General features: G+C 36.5%; 1 protein-coding gene across 6 annotated transcripts in view; it reads left to right on the top strand.

Moving 5' to 3' along the window:
• The window catches only part of LOC140670739 (serine/threonine-protein phosphatase 2B catalytic subunit 2), a 119,768-nt gene extending 104,699 nt beyond the window's left edge, over positions 1–15,069 (top strand). For 3 of the 6 annotated variants that reach the window (XM_072901478.1, XM_072901472.1, XM_072901474.1), the window contains 4 exons: positions 9,952–10,036; positions 10,752–10,849; positions 11,159–11,374; positions 11,797–15,069. In XM_072901478.1, coding sequence (XP_072757579.1) covers positions 9,952–10,036; positions 10,752–10,849; positions 11,159–11,352 — 377 coding nt within the window. In that variant the 3' untranslated portion in view covers positions 11,353–11,374; positions 11,797–15,069. The remainder of the gene's footprint in view (positions 1–9,951; positions 10,037–10,751; positions 10,850–11,158; positions 11,375–11,796) is intronic. The other 3 variants (XM_072901473.1, XM_072901476.1, XM_072901475.1) reach the window with 2 other exon arrangements.
• Positions 15,070–22,098: the final 7,029 nt, after the last annotated feature.

The raw sequence follows: 22,098 nt of genomic DNA, 5'->3' as shown, positions 1-22,098 counted from the left end.
TCAATCGCGTTTCTGGATAAAGTAATATCCCCAGAGTTGTAAAATTCCAGTTTATTTGTATAACTTTCGAGCGGGTTGGATTTTTATAAAAAGTTACAATATCGCGGTACTTTTTTTCTATTTGCTCTATTTTTCAAAAGAATGAAATATATAATAAAAGTATAATTCTCATATTATGTTTCTGAATGCTCGGACGATGGAAGAAATAAATTAAAAAAAAAAAAAAAGTCTAGATACTTATATTATCGGCGGATATTGAAGCCTGACAACTGTCTGTCATTGACGCTTGTTCAAGAGCCGCTAAGCTCCTTAACTTCTCAACCGATCGACGAAAAAATCGATGCGCGTTAATTTGAGTTGCACGACGCCCATCAATGTCGATAATCGTATTTAATTAACTAACGCGCGAGATCGACAAGATTCTCTCTTGACAATTTCCGGTCAGCTCCAGGATCTTCCCTCGAATCTTTGGTCGCTACAGCACGTCATCCATCCTTCTCGCTTCCCCCGGATTCTCTCGTTCTCTCTCCCGTGAAAATCCGGAGCGAAAGAGGCTTTCGGTCGCTACGGAGGAGGCTCCGGTACGGCCCGGGAAGGTAAACCCGATCGATAGAACGCACCAGAGTTCTGTGAGATAACGAGGGAAGGCCACGAAGCATCGATCAACCAGCCGGGCCCCCCTTTCGAACGCGGTTCCATCGGCATCTTATCCGCTCGTCTCCTATACACCGACCCGAGTCAATCGTTCATTCCTGCCGCACCGCTGGTTGCATTCCGAGATGCAGGAGATGTTAAAGCCTCTCGCAGTCTGGGATGAATGCGATCGAAGCGCAACGATTGATCGGGGAAAACAGGTTCTCAACCATTAAAGTCGTAATTAAAATAGGCTGAATGTAATCATTCCGAGGAAACCGGATATATGGTGGCTTTGTAAATCATGTCTACTCGGTAGACAATGTTTTCCCTTATTGCAAAATTTCGCTCTCAATTTATCAAGAGAGGATTTTCGCGATGATACTACTGTATTTCGTCGCAGACATATTTATCTTTGTCGAGTTGCATAAGAATCGAATAAGGAAGGCCAATCTGGTTTTCTTGAATGAGATAAAGCTACTATTCGAAAAGTATATGTAGCACAACGAGCAATTTGACATCGTTCGTCGTGGATTTCCAAGAAACGGTTTACGCAATACTGCCAACGATTTCCGTAGATACTTTCCATTGTCGAAGTATCTGTTACATCTTTTCGATGTTAAATATATTTTCGAGGAACTCTCGTGTTGCCTCTTCTCTCCGAGGCGAAGAAAGGTAGAAACGACGTTGCACTATAACGGATTCTGTCGTCAAAAAAAAAAAAAAAAAAATCTCCACGTGAGGCCATTTTTCAACTTCTCAGGTGAACCAGCTGCGCGATGTCGTCCGCTATTTTCCATTTTTCTCGCGATATAAAATTCTGCTATTTTTCACCTTATTTTCGGATATTTTTACGATCGATATAAATTCGTCGCGATAATAAATTCACGCGTCACTCAGATCCATTGAATTAACTCTTAAAAGTAAGATCTCAGTTTATAAATCCTTATCTTCAGTAAATAATTTTCTTGTTGACAAATTTTTTTTTCTTCAGATTTTATTTTCACTCATCTCGTTTCTTTTTCGAACACAATTTAAAGTCAAATTTTTATTTTGTGGGCGATGATTGAAAAAAATTCACTAGAAACCGATGTTATACTTGATGAATAAAATCACGAGGATTCATCTTCTTCATTTTCTGAGGATTACTTTTCAATCAAAACCTGTCGAATGTTTTCCCCTTGTAATTAATCAGCGTGAAATGGTTTCTCGTTGCCGCATAATTGCACGTTTTGATCGAAACGAGAAAGGGTTGCTTTCTGCGTTATTTTATTTTCCCACTCCACCATCGGTCTTTAATAAGCAAACTATTCAACCGCGATATTTTCACCCTATCTTTATCCGGCGACTGTCGCGCCCCTTCGATACCGTCGTCTTTGTCCGCTTTTCTTGTCTTCTTTCCTCACCACCTGAGACCTTCCTCACTCTCGACACGAACACTCGAGATCTCGAAGTAAAAATTTCGCGAAACATGTTGCCGATGCACGGCGCACCGGTTGCGCAAAAAAGCTGTTGGACATACTTTTCCTCTTCACGAAAAAAAGTCACTCCGCTGCCCGACATTCGATGTCGAGCATTAATTTTCTCTCTCTATTTCTCTCTCTCTCTCTCTCTCCTGCTACGTGATTATCTTCTCTAGCTTCCTCTCTTTTTCTCTCACTCTCTATACACACCCATCTCACTGTCACTCTGATCTTTCTCTCTTTCTGTCTTTCTGTTTTTCTGTTTTTCTCTCTTTCTCTTTACCCCTGAGTCTGCTCGTTTGTTACCGTCTTTATGCTTAAGTTATCTCTTTGAGTTATGTTGAGTACGTGTATCCTTTACTTAACTCGGTTTCCAGCCAGCCGCCGAACGTTATATCTTTTGATTACCAGTTTTCTTTTGCGCATGCTAGTGTATACTTAGTCTCCTAGGATTAACCGAGCGAACTAGTACCTAATAATCTGGATCGCAGATCGCGAGAGGGTCGCGCTCGCCAATTTACGTTGACAATAAAGCGTGATAAGGATAACGTAATGCTCTGCGGAACAATTCCAACTTGGCTGCATCCTCGAGCGATCCTGCGAAAATTTATTAATCGACTTGTTTTTCTTTTAAACAGTATTGTGCTCCAGGAAACTTCTATAGCGGAATTTTGTGCTACGCACAATAATATTTTCACGTACGATTGTATCTGCTGCATTATGTCGAGATTACTTTCGTTACACATCTACGCGTGTCTCTCGATATTTTTCCACCATCAGAGTGGTCGACAGGCAAACGAATAATCTTTTTCAGCTTTGAAATTTAAAATAAATATCTACCGTATCCGTTAAATATTTACAGTCGAACTTTCGATTAGAGACGAAGTAATCTTTGACATGATCGAACATTGCCGAAGGCGAACGTACAGTGTTGAGCGAAAAAAAAAGGCTTACATTGTTTTGAGAAAATCTTGGTAAAATATGCTATCTGAAATAATTTTTTGTTAAATATTTTTAATTATCTTTCTACATGAATGAGCGAATTTAATTCTTATCCTAATTAAAAAGTGCATTATGAAAAGTATCGGTTCATCTCAAACAAATTAGAATAGTTGTACGCTCGTCTAAATTTGGCAGTTTCGACGCAGGCCGGAATCATCTTTTTCACACACTAATCAACTTATTTTCTTTATATTTACAGTATACTCATGCCTTGACGGCGAAATCGCGAGCGTTTGTACTCTCGTTTACGGGAATTTCCAAATATCGGCAAAGTTGCTCTCTCGTGCAATGATTTTTGCATATTTTATATTAATTCTAGTCTGTTTTGTAAAATACTGAATATTCCTAGCGGGGTTCCGCTTTATTACGATGCATTTTAAATGCGAAACGTTTCCCACGTTTGTCATAATTATGATGGTTATAATGTAAGTGCGTTTCCCCAGGGAACTTTCTCGCCGGTTCAAAATATGAATTTATTTCATACGATAGCCCAATCCGTGATTACTCGTATTATTACTTTTACAAAAAAAACTTTGTTTTCTTTTTATCGTAAAAAAAAAAAAAAAAAAAAAAAAATAAAAAAAAAAAACACGGGCAGATTTACGCGTACTTTATTGGTAATAGATTCATAAATATTCTTATGAAGTATGACAAGAGCAACTTTGCCATTTTTCCGAGACTCTAGTAGCGGATTAAAGTCAGAGAAAGAAAAAGAGAGAGAGAGAGAGGAAGAGCTTTTTAAGAAAAATTAAATACTTAAATTAAAAAGAAAAAAAAATTGGAGAATATTAAATATTTTACTTAACATATATATCTCTATGTTTGATAACGAATAAAATTTTCCAAGAAAGTCTCTTTGTCTCTTCCTTTCTCTTCTCTTTGTCTGAAATCGCCACTGGAAGAATCATATAACCGATAACCGAGAAAAAAAGACAATATATAACGAGATCGTCTAACGCACATTGCTTGATTGAATGCCACTTACGCTGTGCACACTTGTCTTTTCTTGTCTGTTCTATGTGTTGTTTCCTTTGCGCCATATTCTACAACCACCTCTTCGCCACCACTATCACATCACCAACTACCACCACTACCAACCATCACCACCACTATCACTACCGACACCAAACAACCATCCGCAAACTGCAAAAAAATATACAATACGTCTTCCCGTACGGGCTGCGTCCGAACGAACCGACCAAAATCTCCGCCACTCTCTATCTCTTCTCTTCGGCCGCATTTGACGCTGCTCTCACATTGTTGGTTACTTCTGTCCTTTTACTTACGTCCACTACGCTCAACCATGGGCGCACCATGGCCGCCATGGTAACCCGATGGTAACCCAACGGTCCGGTCCGACCCCACCTACCATCGCGTACGGTGAGTTATTTTCTGTTGAAAGTGCGAGTAAGACCTACAATACACTACTACATCTTTGCTCTATCTATCTATCTATTTCTCGGCCGTGAATGACGAACCTGCGGGAACTCAACGCCGTTTTTCCAACCCCCCGTTCCCCTTCCCTTCTCCATCCGTGGTACTTAAGATTAAAGTAAATTTTCCGTTCGAGCTTCTCGTAACGAGACCTTGTAATTACGAGACGCGAGATAATTCTACGCAAATCCACGGAGAGAGAATTAACACCGATCCGCATTAACGGACGATAAACCTCGTTAACGGTTGCAGTTTCCTCTCCCTCTCGTCTATCTCCTCGGAGGAAAGGAGGATGCGAGATCGAGAAGTTTAAGGGGTTGGATTTCGCGGGATCAGCGAGTTCCGTTACGAGTTGATTAGCGCAACGGCGTTCAGTTCCCCGGCTGAAGTCTTCCACGATTCGAACTCAGAATATACAAATAGAAATATGTCTAGCACCCAATGGTTCCTAATTAGTCGCGTTGCTCGATCGTTGTTGACCTTCGACCGCTATGTCTATAGTTGATGATGAGATTTGAGCGAGATTCTATCTTTCGTCAGAAAAAACAAATTGTGAATTGAACAAAATTATTATTTCATTAAAGTTATAAATAAATTCAAAGTACTTTGGTTCTTTATTAAATATTCCTTGGAGTTTCTTTTGTGGATACATTAAATATTATTAAATATTATTTAGTTTCTTTTTCTCTCTCTTTTTCTTTCTCTCTCTCTCTCTCTTTTTTTCTCTCTCTCTCTCTTGCGCGCGCTTCCGGCGTAGTAGTCGAGGGTTAAATGTTCACCATTGGGTATAGGTATACAATCCATCCTATTTACGATGAATGGTCCATGTAATGAGACATAGGCGTCGCATTTTTCATAAAGAAAAACGAGAGGGTTGTTCGAGGTGATTTTACGCGGCGGCGCCTATGACTAGACTAATGTGTCGAAGACCCATCGTTGCAAAGTGAGCGATATGTACGACCTGCATTCGGAATATCGTTCGATACTTCGAGCCGACTTGATTGTCTATCTGATAGTATTATCTGGAAGATTAACGAGATAACGTTTATTCGTATCGCGACTGATTGCGATAGAGCAATTGAAAAGCAAGAAGCGACAAGTACACCTGTTTTGCGAGTCGGTTCGAAGGGGTAGTTGCGGCTTCTAAAACTGCTTTTGGGAAACCAGATAGAGCACAAGTAGTCCTGCGCTATAATGTTTCGAGCACAGGTTCACGGGAAGGAAGACGCGAATCAGGTCGGCTGAATCGCATAAAGAATTTTTACTTTTACAGAAATTTTTTTACAAAAAAAAAAAGATTAGTATTACAATGATTGTTAATTAAATCGAAATATGAAACATACAATTACAAATATAAAACGATTGCCATTATTTTATTCTAATGTCACTAAATTATGGCACACGTTTAAAAGTGCATTCGAAATTGCAATAATATCTGATCAACGTTCTGAGATTAAATTTTGCAATTTTTTTTTTCTCTCGAAAATTAATGGATACACGTTCAATTTAAGTAAGAGACGAGTGTTGCATTGAAATGAACGTAGAAGATGACGAGAAATCTCATAATCTCTTAAATGTACGACGGGTCTTCGCATGCTGAAAACTCGGTGCCAGGCTCGACTGCGTTTTGATAAATGTTAGCTCGGTAGAGACAACTGTCGCAACGGCGTGCAACTCGGTCCATCGAAAATAACATCGGATCGCGTTACAGGTGATCATTACACATGGATCATTGCGATGTATTCTCCGTTTATAGAATACGTCGCAAATCTTAATCTTACGCATATTCTTACGCGCCGAAATTCTCTTCACCTATGTCGCACATCGATATTACTGTTTATCGACGGAAATAAAGAAAATATTTATGAAAATATCAAAACGATTCGCGCGCGTCATTAACTCCATGTAATATTACATGAGAATATTTCGAAATGGACAATATTATATGTATGTGTAATTATAACCGTCAAAATTGGCATAAGCTTGCTCGCTGAAATAACACCGTTATTTCATATTCTTTAATCGGAGGTACGTTAATCTACTTTGTATGTTTATTTTCATTGAACGCAAAATTTATTCCACTTTTCTCTTTGAAAAGTACCTATATATTCGAATTATTATTATTGTTGTTATCATTATTATTATTATTATTATTATTATTATTATTATTATGTATTACTGTTATTATATTATTGTTATATTAACCGCTATTACGGTCGTGTGTTTATGAATATACCTGCGTCATTGACGATTCTCGAATTCGCGCTATTTCGAGCGCGGCGCCTGACGCCGTTGCGACAAGTTACGTGTGCGTAACCGTGCGCTGACACATAAATGTATAGAGAGCAAAAAAAAAAAAAAAGGCTTGATCTGTTTGTACAAGTTTGTAGTTGACGTCATTGTATGTGCTCCGCATCCTCTCGTTTGTAAGCGCAGGACTTTTCAGGTTGTTTCAGAATCTGTGTGTTCGACGAGTCGGTGGACGCGGTTCGATCGACGTCTTTTACGATAACCTCGGTAAAGTTATTCATCGCAGACAGAATTTCTTTCTTTTTTTTTGATCGATTGATTCTTTCCTTTTTTTTTTTTTTTTTTCTCTCCCCCCCCCCCCCCGAAGTGTCGCGAGTATGTAATTTTCACAAAATTACTACCGTCGCATTTTTCGGATCGCTACCGCGAAATTGCGGCTCTTCTCGTCGAAGCCCGGAGCGCCTAATATATTTGACATGCTCGACTTTATCGATCTTCCGCGCGATAGAAACAGACACTTTCGACCGAATCGCTTGCAAAGCTATATGGTACGAGTAAAGACTCGAGTCATTTTCCCGTCTCGTTGATTGCCTCGCGCTCGACTCTCGGATTTATGCACGTATGTATAAATTGTATTTACGTGTATATATATATCTCGGGTAACATTCCGTATAATAAACTCTCCTCTCGGTGAAAATAATCTTCTTACACGAAAATTACGGTTTTAACTCGATACTCGCCTCGCGACGGCGCCGGCGTCGGCGTCGGCGTCTCGTTTCATCGCGCATAGGTAGAATCTCATAACCGAAGGGAAATCTCTTTGCGTAAATTTCGGATTACGCGAGATTGAAACGCACAGGCGGCTGTTAATATCGTGACGGTCGAATAATTGTCGATAAATCGGGCTTGGCTGGCTAATTTTAGCGGTAATCTCGTTTGATTTACGGAAAATGTACGGCACGTGTGTGTCGTTTAATTGACCCCCGATACGTAAACGATCCCTTAACAATTTGCGGGATAGTTGAATAATTATTTGAGGAATCTCGATCGATTAATCTATTATCGCGTGACATGACGTATGCCATTTCGAATCCCGACCTCGCTTCTCTTTCCCTCGGTATAATCTTCGTTGTTTCCTCCATGTCGTGACGTCCATCGATCCGCGATGGCCCGCTATTTCCGAAAACAAAATGCCCGTCGCGCGGCTAGAGATTCGTGGACGACAGAAAAGATTGTAATTTCGTGTCCCCCCCCCCCGCCCCCTGTGGGATTGACAAATCACGCGATACGTTATCGTGACAGCGGTCTTAAGGATCGCAGATCTGTCCCGTAAATCATTAGGAAGCCGGAACCGCGCGGTACGCGAATACCTCGACGTGTGTCTCATCGACGCGCGACGTCGATATTTTTGGCTCCTGGAATTTTTTTTACCAACTATTATTGTTGTTCGATTTAACGGGCGAAACAGATTTTTCGACCTTAAATGAGATAGAATGTATATGCATAAGCATAGGCGAGGGACGGGTAAAAACGCGCGATTAGGATAAAAATAAAATGTAGAGATCCGCCGCATTATTTTCTCCATTCGAGCTCTCTGCCAGTTTCGACGAATCTTGTCTTTTTTAACGCGTAACAAGAGTAACGAGTATGCCACTTTAGTGCTCTGACACACAATTAAAAAAAAAAAAAAAAAAAAAAAAAAAAATAGAAAAAGACAAATCCAGTCTTCTTTGCACTTCTCTCTCGCAAACGGAAGAGATTTTAGCGATGCTGCGAACGAATCTCTCCTCGTTCCCCCCCCCCCCCCAAGGTAACCGTGTACAATCGATCGAGCGATATGCTCGACCGCTGTGTCAATTAACGAACAAACACAGACGAACCGACAGCTGTCATTGCAAAGGAGTTGCCGCGTGTCAAATACCGTAAATTTTTTAACATTGATTTCTACAAAGAGTTCCACCACATATATAGGTCCAGCGTTCCCAGCTTCTCTGTGCTTGCTTGAAAAGGAAGCTGGGAACGCGGGATAATCGATCCGTACGACGGAAATATCGTAGGGATTTTAAAGCGGTTGCGAATAATCAATGATATAATGCAATAATATATCGGGCCGCTTTAATTCGTATTAATTTAGTCGGAATCGTCGCAATCGTCGCAATTTACATATAGACGACTACAATTCCTTCGCGCTGACAATGAGCCTCGAAGTAGCAAGTGATTGCCAAGGGGAAGTGGTAACGCTAAGAGTTTGTATTATAGTGACCGATGATGGTTCGTACGTTTTCTCGCGCTTATTCAGCATGTGCATGCTTCTTTTCTCTCGCATCTCGAATTTATCTTGACACGATACGTCTAAATACACACACACACACACACACACACACACACACACACACACACACACACACACACACATATTGTAGTATGTTTTTGCGAGAAATTTACACGCTATATATTTACGCACGTTTTTATGCAGCTTTTAGTGCACGTGCGTTCGCAATTGTACGTATTCTTCGGACGTTCTGTTTTTCTCGCGAATTGATGATTAACACTTTTTTTTTTTTTGTTTTTATCGCGAAGAATACGTAGTCCCTTTGCGAACGCGACGAATATCACGCGCAATTTTTTTTTTTTTTTTATTACTCGATTGCTTTACACGACTCCGCCCGTGACGTGCGCGCAGACCTATCGCCTGTAGTTTGGCATTGTTGTCTTGGCGTGACCAGATGAGAATAACGAGTGATTATTAATAACGTAATGCCCCCGGTAAGCTCTGCAGTATGGATAACGTAGTATGGTTAACGTGACCGCGAGAATCATCGCAAGTGATTTGCAAACGCGACGACAAACGCGAGGCAAATCGGTGACGACGATGACGTAACGAAATCGTATCAAGTTATTTTGCAACAGATGTAAACAGATGGACTAATTTTAATGTAAAAGTGTCTCTTTTAACGTGATTTATATAAAATAATATAGCTTTTTTCGAAGATTATGGTAGTTAATTTATCTCTTAATTAATATTTTAATTAAACACTTAATATTAAATTGTCGAACCGGAAGGATATCATTGATATAGTTTTCCTTACGTTGATCGTCACTGGATGATCTAGAAGCTGATATTTCATTATCATGCAAATGCCATAAGATGTGTCTCTGGTATTTATAGGTGCAGCAGCTAATCTACGTAAAGAAGTCATCAGAAACAAGATTAGAGCCATCGGTAAAATGGCGCGTGTCTTCTCCGTCCTGAGGTTAGTAAATGTGATGAAATAATCTTCCTTTAGATATACAAACATCTTCATTTTAATATGTAAGAGAATATTTTAATAAATAATGTAGCTTAATCCAGATTACTGAATAAAAGAAAATTATAAACAGATTTTGTTACGAATTTAAAAATGCACTGAAAAAAAAATGATCTGGCAACTTAAAGAAAAATTTTCTAGGTGTAGAAAATTAACTGAAACAGATAAATTATTAGCAAATACTGTGATGCTCCATATATTTTGCACTTAATCAATTTAAATGACAGAGACAGAATTTACATCCGTACTCTTAGTGTAATTTTAAAGCCTATCTTTAAGGCCTATCGTCAAAGACAATTATATTTGTGATTAATATTTGGCAATGGGATCTAAATTTTCTAGAGGTATTGCTAGAATGTTGCTGCTATAAATTCTATACGTGACAAACAATATTCTAACAGATACAAAAAGTAGCGATAAATTTTAATCGAGACCCCTAGAAATCTATCTACATTAGCAAAATATTTTTTTGAGTGTAGCGATAGATATTTTCTGCATTAAGAAAAAATGGCTCACGTTTAGTACTTATAACAGAGATTCTCTTTATTATATAATTATAAAGTAATATATAATTAATATAATTAATATTAGTATATAATTAATATAAAAAAAGAATATAATATTCTTATTATAATATAATTTCAATTTTTGTATTTCACAGAGAGGAAAGCGAGAGCGTGCTACAGTTGAAGGGTTTAACGCCGACTGGAGCTTTACCGCTTGGTGCATTATCCGGTGGCAAGACTTCTCTGAAAAACGGTAAAATTTCTATGAGATATATCATTTTGATAACGCTATTGAGAAAAATTGTAATTTAACTTGAAATTTAAGAGCGCGCTGAACTGTTCATAATCATCCTTATAATGCAGCATATTAAAAAGGCACTCGGAATTCTTCGATTATTATTATTCGCGGACAATAGTGTCCCATGATATTGTATTAATATAAGGTGGTTCTTCTCGAGATACATACTCGAGAGAGTTTGATCTTGTCCAGAGACCTCTTATCTCTCGCTTTCTGATATCGTACGTTTTCTTTTTCATTCATCTTGTATATCTGTATATTCAGCTCTCCAAGGTTTCTCGCCGAATCACAAAATTACCTCGTTCGCCGAGGCCAAGGGCTTGGACGCCATAAACGAAAGAATGCCACCGAGGAAGGACGCGCCGCCCACGCCGGTCAACGAGGAGAAACCCGTGACAAAGCCGCTGCCTCCTGCGGGAGACAAGCGGGACCACAACACGCCGCAACCGCAATCGTGAGCCCCACACTCGTCCAATCAAGGTACGCGTCCGAGCCATCTGCAGATCTCCTAAATGCCAAGAGAGAAAAGCCTCGCTTGCGCCTCCATTCTCGCTTAAATTTTACAACATTTTTCACCCTGATCATCGGATGATAATATTGATTTATCTATGTATTAGTAATTAATCGAATAAAACAATTCTTATATAACAATTTCAATATTTTTCCTATGAAAAATCATAACGATAACTTATTTTTATGATATTAGTTAGTTCAACATATAACGATCTAGACGTATTACTTTATGTTTGCTTATAATGTTGTGATATATGTATTTCAAGTGTATAAAAAAATTAATACGACTTTTGGAATGGGAATAGCATTTTATTCGATTATTTGCCATTGCAAAGAGATTAAAGACAAGCTTTATATAAACGTATTAATGTAAGATAAACTTTTTTTAGATGGCGTGGATGGGTCCTAAGATCCTGGCGCTATCGCCGTCACCACATTTGCAAACCATTGCTCGTCTCTCCCTTCCCTCTCCCCCCCCCCCCGGTTGTTACAACCAGTGCGTTGTCCATCGAGGAGTCAGAAGAAGGAGCCATTGTAAGAAGAAAGATCAGGCACAAACGGACGGACACGTGAAAGCGGTTTCTCGTCGATACCAGTTTCCAACGAGCATTGTCATCGGTCTTGATGCGCGCGTAACGGAAGAAATCAAGTCAGCCGAAGTAAAAGGAACCGCAACGATCATCGGAAAACGTCCGACCGGACGTTTCAGCGGAACTTCTCTTCTTCTGGAGGATCTGCCTGTTTTTTTTTTTTTTTTTTCGCGTACATTATATACACTTGCGAATAGAAAGAACGAGAACGTTAGCGATAATTCCTTCTGCAATGATTCGTGCGCGCGTGACGGTTCTCCGATCTCTTTCTCGATCGTTCATGCGATTATCCCTTGTCCTCTCTTCTCCTCGCTTACTCTAGCTTTCGCAATTTCTCGCTCTCTAACTCTCTTCTCTTCCCAGCATCCACTAATATCTATTATCCGCGTGTTTCTCACGGATAGATTATCTACTCGATGTACATACGTGCGTGTTTGCACGAATCGACGAGGAGCGAAACTTTAGAGCGATATATCTTATAGATAGATCCGTTTACGAATCGACCTCGCATCGAATGTTGCACGAGAGAGAGTATATCCCTTTCCTCTCCCGGGCATTGTGTCTCTCTTTTCTTTCTTTGAGACGAAAAAGCGAGAAAGAGAGATGGAACGGACAGCTCGTGCGCGCGGTTACGTTTGTCTAATGAGAGATATCGTACAGTGTGAAAGAGAGAGAATGAGAGGGAGAGAAAGAGAAAGAGAGAATGAGGACGAGCGGTCTCCGCCAAAGAAACAAAAAAGGCAGCTGGCCTGTCGTCACGGCGGAGCTTCCGGTTTTAGGATTTTACTAGGTTCTTAAGATGTGTCCGCCCTGAATGACGCATCCCCCGCGCTACAGGGTGGGGTTACGTAAGTCGTTAGGGCTAAGTCGTAAATTATATATATATAATTAATTAATTTTATATATATATATATATATATATATATATATATATATATTAATTAATTATTTATATATAATATCGGAAAATTTATTTAATATACATAAATATTATAAATATTATATATATATATATATATATTATAATTATTATTATATTATCATTATTATTAATTATTCATTATGTAATCCGAATACCGTGGTTTTTCGCCGCCGCGCGTGCACACGTTTGTCACGGTCGCACGATATAATTAACGCGCGAAAGAAATGTACGTCGAGCGCGCGCATCGTTTTCAATTAACATAATCTCATTACGAACATAATCCATCTTGGCCGTTCTGCCCCGAGGATTCATCCGACATTCTCGTGCAATATGGAAGAAAATATTTCGTTTTTATTATATTCCGATTTTCCGGAATTGCGCACGGCACGATCATACTGAGCAAAGATATTCGTGATTCTTATTATAAGTTATCGCGATGAATCGCGTTACATTGAACGAATGATCCATCATCAGATTTTTAGTTGGTCTCAATAGTAATTATCGCGTCCATTGCTAAACGTCATCAATTACAAAGAATCTCGCGTATATTATATAACATAGTATCGGACTCGAATATATTGTCGTTTTTATTACATGTGATCTCTATGAACTTCCGTTTCGTTACACGTATATTTTGTGATATCATAGATGGATGGATATAAAACTACGTGTGTCAAAAACGACGAGATACTTTTAAATAGTAATCGAGACTAAGAATCTCTCGAAGAGGCTCGATCGTATGAACGAGAAATCCATCATAATATATTACGCGCATATTACATATACATTTACGATACGTACGCTCGTTTAGACGTGTGATGCATATCTCTTGCCCCAACTAGTCGCACAAGATTTGCTAGAAAGAGCCGTGCAAATCAAAGTGATTACGGATACGTCGATGAGTAGGTAATATCGCAATACACGCCATCCGGGCGTGAACTCGGCCAATGGGCTCGAAATTAAAATCCGATAGTAGGTCATAATGGTGCTGAGGAAATTTCGCAAGCTAGTACGAGTTAAAGAGAAAGAGGACCACGCGTTTTAAAGAAGTAGCACTCTGCATTACGTATGAAAAAAAACCTCTATTCTATTCTATTATTTTTTAACGTGTGCTCCGGCTGTTGTGTAATAAACCATAATAAAAAGTAGAAAGCCGCGCTTTATTTATATCCGGCATCGCGAAAGTGGATCCTTACCCGTCGATAGGCGAACAGCGGAACAGAACGGCCGAGCGTGAGACAAAAATATAGCAGAGAATCGTATTGCAAAAATGACGAAGTACCGGAATTTCGTGGGTATATTACATTTTTGCGAGTTACTTATTTCGGATAGGGAGACGATTCTACGAAGCTTAGAATAAATCGTTTCGTGTAAAAATGCGATCGTCGAGACGCTTCCGCTTCGATCGTTCGCGCTGTCGCGCGTTTATCGCGCTCTCGCACGTGACGTCCCGAGGATAATCAGAATCGCGAGAGTGGCTTTACTCTCGTGTAATATTTATAGTAATAATCACTCGCGATCGCGCGTGTCGCGAGATTTTATCGTCGTGTTTTCGCTGTTTTTTCTACCTCTTCTCTAGAAATCGAGACGTCGCGCCTAGCGAGCTTCGCGTATTGAGAATTAACGTCGATAAACAGCGCGGAAGATCGCAAGCCTAATCATATCGGGTATCGGAAAAGGGAGAAAAAGAAAGAAAGAAGGAAAGAAAGAAAGATGAGAGATTCAGAGAAGCATCTCCGGAAGCCGAATGGCGGCATCGTCAGCATTACGGTCTGAAACATAATAAAGGTAAATGAAAGAATATTATAATAAATGAAATAAGATATATATCTCTCTCTTCTCACTACGATATAAAATATACAGTGAATAATAATTCTATCTCTCTTTGCTACCAAGTTGTACTTATTCTTAATTAATTTACTTGTACAAAAGAATGTGTTAAATAATAATGAAATATATAATATACACACGATTATAAATAATACATATTATATAATTATAAATATGAATATATATATAAATATACATATATGCATAAAAAAAAAAAAGGAACACTACAATATATACAGGATGCCTCGGAACTATCGTCGCTCCTTTGGATCTATGAATTTCTTCTGTAATTTTTTCTTTAATAAACATTTTCAAACTCCTTCACTTTTAATCGATTCCTATATAACTCACAAAGTATCAATGCCACAATCTTTTTGTTTACAAAAGGAAAAACGAATCTAAATCGACCAAAAAATTTCTGAATGAGAAGTCTCGATAATTCCGGGATACCCTGTATACAGACGTGTATACATATACATTACAATGTTGATTATCTGATATTAACAAACATCGCGTTATAATTACGATAATTATTACTCATTTAATTATGATTAATATTATTGCCATCACTATTACTCTCACCGTTGCAATCATCCTACCTACTATCGTTATCACTTATTATCGTTACTATGGCTATCATGAAATACGAAGAGCGCGATACATCTTAAAATGGAATGGCATGCGGATGAAATTAATATATAAGCGCGTAATATGCGATATGCGTTGATATTCACAATTCTAATTGTCGCTTGAGCTACGATACGACGAGGGTGACACGATAATGATGATACAGAATACGAATTCAAGTCGCTCCCGTCTATCTTTGGTTGTAGAAACGATCTATTCTACGAAGATGTCACGAAAAAAAAATTAATCCGGAGAATAGATCAAAAGACTTCCCTTTTGCATGCATGAACTTTCATGGACCATCCATTTTTCGAATAACAGTCTTGTGCCTTGTTTAGATATTTCCAATCGTTTTCAATCAACTCACGCTTCGATTCGCACCCTATTATACTCAAATAAACGCACCTTCGACATTGTTTTTTTTTTTTTTTTTTTTTTTACAAAAAAAAGAAATAAATTCACATTTAATAAGTCTGTGTGAATCACATCACGTCTCCATCATCATCATCATCATCCCCTTTCTTTCAAAGAAAAGGTCTTCCTCGGTTATATTGTAGCGTGACAAAGAAATTTCTCGCTTTTTCTCTGTAAAATAGCAGAATCTCGTAGAATTATTGCGATCAAAACAAATTATATTAGGAACTGTGACTCTGTGTCATTTAAATCTCTCGGTTCGAGTTTATTTATCCTGCATAGAACGACCTGACAGCATGCGATCATTCCATCGACGCATAAGGACACGGAGACGTCCCGTTCATTCATTTGGAAATACAACTGTCGTGGTGACACTAAATATGCGTGTCAAATTCCCTCATAGATGCAGATCCATGCAAATACACGCCACAGTATTGCCGTATGTATGTATATATATAGAAAGCGAGTTTTGAATCACCTTATATACATGTACGCGGGAAAAATAGGTATATACACGCTGATATATACAATATGTGTATACAGGTGTTTTCCGATGACAATTACACTTACAAATTCATTATGCGTGTCGAATCAGTTCTATTTTAACAGCAATATATTATATGTCAAAGTATAAATAGCTTTTGAATTACAAACGATTGTGAAATATGATCCGTTTAAATTTAAAAATAAATCTTACTTTTTAACGAGAAAGTTAGGCTTTCTAACGAGGCTGAAAAAGTAAGATTTTTACACTTATTTCTAAAAAGTATGAAAAATCAAATTTAATGATGTCTGCTTTAAATTCTTAATAAAAAATCAACTTTAAATTCTTCAAAGTTAAAGTTACGAAAAACTCTGTATATACATATACCCAGAACTTATATTGCCTATATTGCTCGCGTACAATCTCATTTCGTAACACCTATAAAGATAAGTAAACTATCGAGTGACGTGTCATTACTAAAATAGAATTCATTAGTAATAGAATCGCTTAATTTTGCTCGAAAACGTATTTCAGGCGAGAAGCTTGCACCTTCGTACAGCAAAATGCGATTTGCTATTTTTTCCTTTTTTTCAAGCCAAGCAAAATGATTAAGATTAAAGTGCGATGTGTGATTTTTTGTGGCTACGTTGCGTTCTACACGCGAACTCGCGATGATGTACTTTCATTATGTATCTATTGTCTCTCGCGTTTAATAATTAGATGTTCCGAGGTGTGTGATAAGCAAAGACCTTGTTGGATTTGATCTTGCAACGATAATTTTCGCGATAGTTATCGCAAAAAAAAATTATATAAATTAGATGAGATAATCTGCATCAATTTTTATAATTGTATTTCGGATATATATAATTACATAAGAATTTATGATAATTTTCATATTGTACACGCAAAGAGTAAGATGATTTACATTGTATAATCATTTTTGTGTCATGATATATATCTAATCTTAACACACGCCTGAGCATGACGTTGACATAATTGTTACTGACGAAACCACGTGCTTCTTCGCATACTTTCCCCAAGAGATCATTTCTTCCCTTTTCCTTCTCTCATCGGCGATATCGCGAGAAGAGAGGAAAAATAAAAAGAATTTTCGGGGACTCCTCTCGAGTCGCATCGAACGCAACTGAAATCGAGTTCACCGAGAAACAATTTTATGTACCTGTTACGACTGATTATTATCGTGTACTAATTGCTATATAAGGGCAGTGAGAGAGAATACGTGTATATATGTATGTGTACATACACATTGTTCGTTGTGCGTATGTATATATATATTTATATAGTATATTATATCGTACTGTTACCAATTGTTTTGTTACTATCGTTAAATGTCATTGGCTGCTTGTTACTGACGGCTTGCGATCTGCGGCTACAGCGGCTACCGTATATGTACATATCGTGTTTTAAGGGCGTGTGGAGAAGCGTACGTACGGAGGGGTCAGTTGTACCACGCGAGTTGGCTACCGCGGATTAATAATTTTTAGACCCTTAAGCCCAAAGCAGAGAAAGTAGAGAAAATATTAGGAATAGGAATAAATGTTAAATATTAAAAAGAGCAATTTATAATTATTTTACTTCAAACAAGGGAATGAGTTAATTATTCCTAATTCATTATGTATTAATCCATTCTCTTTTTTATGAAATGAAGTAATTCTAATTTCCATGGTTGGGAAGTAACGCGTTACTTGTAACGCAGTTACGTTTTTTTTTGGTAACGTAGTGCTAACGGTGTTACTATTTTTTTCTGTAACTGTAACGGTAACGAATTTAAAACCTCAACTACGATAGAGTCGTAAGTCGTAAGTCGTAAGAAATTAATCAATTCGATTCAATTATTCTTCTCTAATTTAACTGTGATTGGTTAATTTTTTGCGACTTACGACTCTATTGTAGACGAGGCCTAATAGTTACTTTTTATATATGGAACCTATTTATGACATATTATATTTTCTATATTCAATCTTCAATTATCAACAGATATTCATATAGGACCGTATTTAGAACGCGCTAATATCTTTGTTAGCGCGTTCTGAATACGGACCATAATTATGAGAATACAAAAAATATATCGTGTATTTAACTATAGTTATAAATTTAATGCAAACCAAAATTTTTTTATTTATACTTTGAGTGCTTTAAAATTTTTTCTTTATTATTTATGGTTTTACAAATTTAAAATAAAAATTTTTTAATAAAATATATTACAAAAGTATATATTTTATTTAATTTTTGATCTTGTTTTAATATTAAAAAAGTAATGAAAAAAGTAACAAATAGTTACTTTTTAACGATAATGATAACTAGTTAATTTTTAAAAGTAACTTTTCCATCCCTGCTAATTTTTTAATATTTAATATTTATTCCTATTCCTAATATTTTCTTTATTGTGCATTAGGCCTGAGTTGCGTATAATCGTTGCTACGATTATAGAAAACGTACACCGAAGAACGAAATTTGTTAACGTAAGAATTAATTATTTTCATCGATGGGGCAGTGATACCCTGATTCTTGCTAGATTGAGTGAGCGATAATGTAGAAACAGAATCGGAGAAAATCGGAAAATTTATCAGTTTCCATTTGTACGCTAACCGACTGAATGATACAACGAGCCTACATCGTACGAACGCGTCGTGGGCCCAATTGTTTAAGGCGTGCAATGTTCGCCTGCATATCACTTGCACGATTGTTTTTGCAAATGATGCGCGAAAGGGATGTAGTACCTTTAATGCTCTCTTTAAACGAACGACTGAAAATCATGTCCCAGGAAATGAACGAAAGAGTCGGTCTTGTAGGTACATTAACACGTACGTCGTAGCCGTATTATTATTATTATTATTATTATTATTGTTATTATTCGAGAGACCCCTTAATTTCGCAATGATCCTACATTATTTGGCTACAACTTAGCTTCGGTCGAATGTCGAATATAAGATATATATCTTTCACGAATATATCTATTCATTTCATCCACATTTGATGATATTTTCTCGCGGCGAAGTCTGCAAGCGCACGGCATGGTCACATTTCCCTATTTAATAATTGTACCTGTATAGTGTGTCGTTTAATTAGATCTATTTTCTACGCTCTGCCAGCATCGTATGTTTGGCGTTTTACATGATAAAATAATCCCCGAATTGCGCGCGCGCGATACGCGTGAAATGTGCCGCCCAGGATATTGACGGACCGCAAGGAGAGAAAATACATTGGAGATTGCGACTTTAACTACTTTTCCAAACCAAAAAAAAAAAAAAAGATTTGTAGTCCTAGACTCTCTTTCTCTCGTTCCTTTCACGCGAGCGTCGCCCGGTGGATGTCATGTGGCCCCCTGAGAACAAAAATAGTATGGAAAGGTCATAAGACCTTTGAGAAAGTAATTAGATTTGTCAGGATCAATCGCAGAAACTCGACATGTTATAATTAAATCGATCATTCAAACGATTTTTAAAGAGAAGCATCAGAATCTCTAAAAGAATTATTTCTATCGAAGAGAAGTATATTAGAATGAAAATATTTCTCGATAAAAGACCGGATATTTTTCATTTATAATTTACTAAATATCTTCCTGTGCATTTTTTATGACAGAGGAATTTTTTAATAAAAGTTCCTTGATAAGTATCAAAAAATGAATAACATCTCCACGCGAGCTCGGGTATCTTTTTAAATGATAAGAGAGACCAAAGTCTAATGCATCGAAACTTTTTTTCACAACATTATTTTGTAAATTTTATTCGCCAAAATGATCTAACTCTCTCGCGAAGACTTGGAAATTTGCATTACCGCGTACTTTGTTTTCCGAAAAAGTGCGCCCTTTTTTTTATTTATTTATTTTTTTTTTTTTTTTTATATAAAAGGGAGAGAAGGTACTCTTAATTGTTTTCTCGCTAGGTCTTTACTCTAGCGATATTAAAATAATTAAAAGAGACAAAAAGCGAAAAGGAATTTGAGATGCGATATCTTTGGAGGACATCCATCGCGCGAATCGGCACTACGCGAGAGCCGTATAATCAGGCTTATCACATACTCTGATATACTCGCGGCATTCAAGAAGAATGGCATTCAACGATAAAGAAAAGAACTGTATATATATATACGTGCGTTTACTATTATCTACTTATTATTACGAGACTTACTCCTAAGAAATCTTTGGCTAAAATACTTTATAGAAGTGAGACTCTCTCTGATCGCGCGAAGAGAACGACAAAATAAGCAGAGATTCGCATACACATTGTTTAGCGCCATTGTGACTCTATCCCCTTCTTAAGAAAATAAGAGCATATACATATATACATACATATATATATGTATATATATATATATATATAGATATATATATATATTTATATACATATATATTATATTTGTTTATATATACATATACATGACACGTATATAGACGCATCGGTACTATTATTATTATCATTATTATGGTTAACGTTATACACGATTCTTATCATTATTGATATCGTCTTCACTATTATAATTATCATTGTCGAGAGGATACCCGATGAGTAATTATTATATAAATAAATAAAAGAGAAAAAATCTTACTTATACATAATTATAAATACGTCATGAGAGACGATATATTCATAACGATTAATTATTACGGTAACACATAATGACATTATTATTACTATTATAAATAACACCCTATTCCATCTGTTGTGAATGTTTACGTTGTTTTATGATATTTAGAATATTCTAAAAATAAAGTCTATAATTTCCACGAAAACTCGTATCACGTGTTGTTCCTCTTTTCAAATATTTATCGTTGAGTATTCTTTATGATATCAAATATTAAAATATTTTAATTACGATATTGTAATTATTTGCCGTTCTGTGGAAAAAATAATATTATTAAAAAACATTTTGTTATAAAAATATCTCTACAAGTATTTCGTTATCAACAGAATAATATTTTTGTTTCCCAAAGATTAAAGGTACAGAATATTTTTTTGTATGAAATTATAGGAATAATATAAATTTAAGACACGAAAGTAAATTTACATAGAATCTGAAAAACAATATTTATTTTTTATAATATATATTTAATTTAATAATAATTTTTTAGTTTTACTTCAAAATATAATATTTAAAATTTCTCTAAAACTAATATATCCTCTAGAGAGAATAAAATCAATAACTTGAAAAAATGCTTTTCTTTTTAGATGTATTAAAAATATGTAATATAAATATACTATATAAATATATATATATATATATATATATATATATATATATGTGTGTATGTATATATATTTAAGTATATAAATTTATTATTTTTAAAAAATGTTATTATGACAAAAGGCTGGCTTGATAAAATATAACTTATTTAGAAAAAAACGAGCGAAATTAATCATAAAGCCAGATGAAATGTCTACAGTTAGTATTTCAAATATTACCAAAAAACATATGAAAACAACATATGTATTATTCATCTTTGCAAACACAAGCTTATATAATTTTCATTATAGAAATTTATGTCAATTTTTTAAAGTCAATGTAAATTATTTAAAAAAATACAAGCAAAAATGTTAAGTTTCCGATAAGAATGATCAAGTACACGGTTTTTTTTTGTTTTTTTTTTTTTTTGAAATAAAATATATCGGTTCCTGAAATTATAAATCTTATTTTTAATATTAATTTCTTCTTATTCGATGCATCCTTTGCAAGCTGAAAAATGTATAAAATCACGAAAGGAGAGGCGTTATTACATTTCATCGATATGAAGGACGGAGAGTCGGTCGGTCGGGGTCGAGGAATTTATTAAGGTTCATCGACGATCTTTCTTGTCCACGGCGCA

Source organism: Anoplolepis gracilipes, chromosome 10 (assembly GCF_047496725.1).
Source record: "Anoplolepis gracilipes chromosome 10, ASM4749672v1, whole genome shotgun sequence".
Classification (NCBI taxonomy): Eukaryota; Metazoa; Arthropoda; class Insecta; order Hymenoptera; family Formicidae; genus Anoplolepis; species Anoplolepis gracilipes.
Note: the sequence above shows the minus strand (reverse complement) of the source record. Positions and strands in the feature narration are given on the sequence as shown.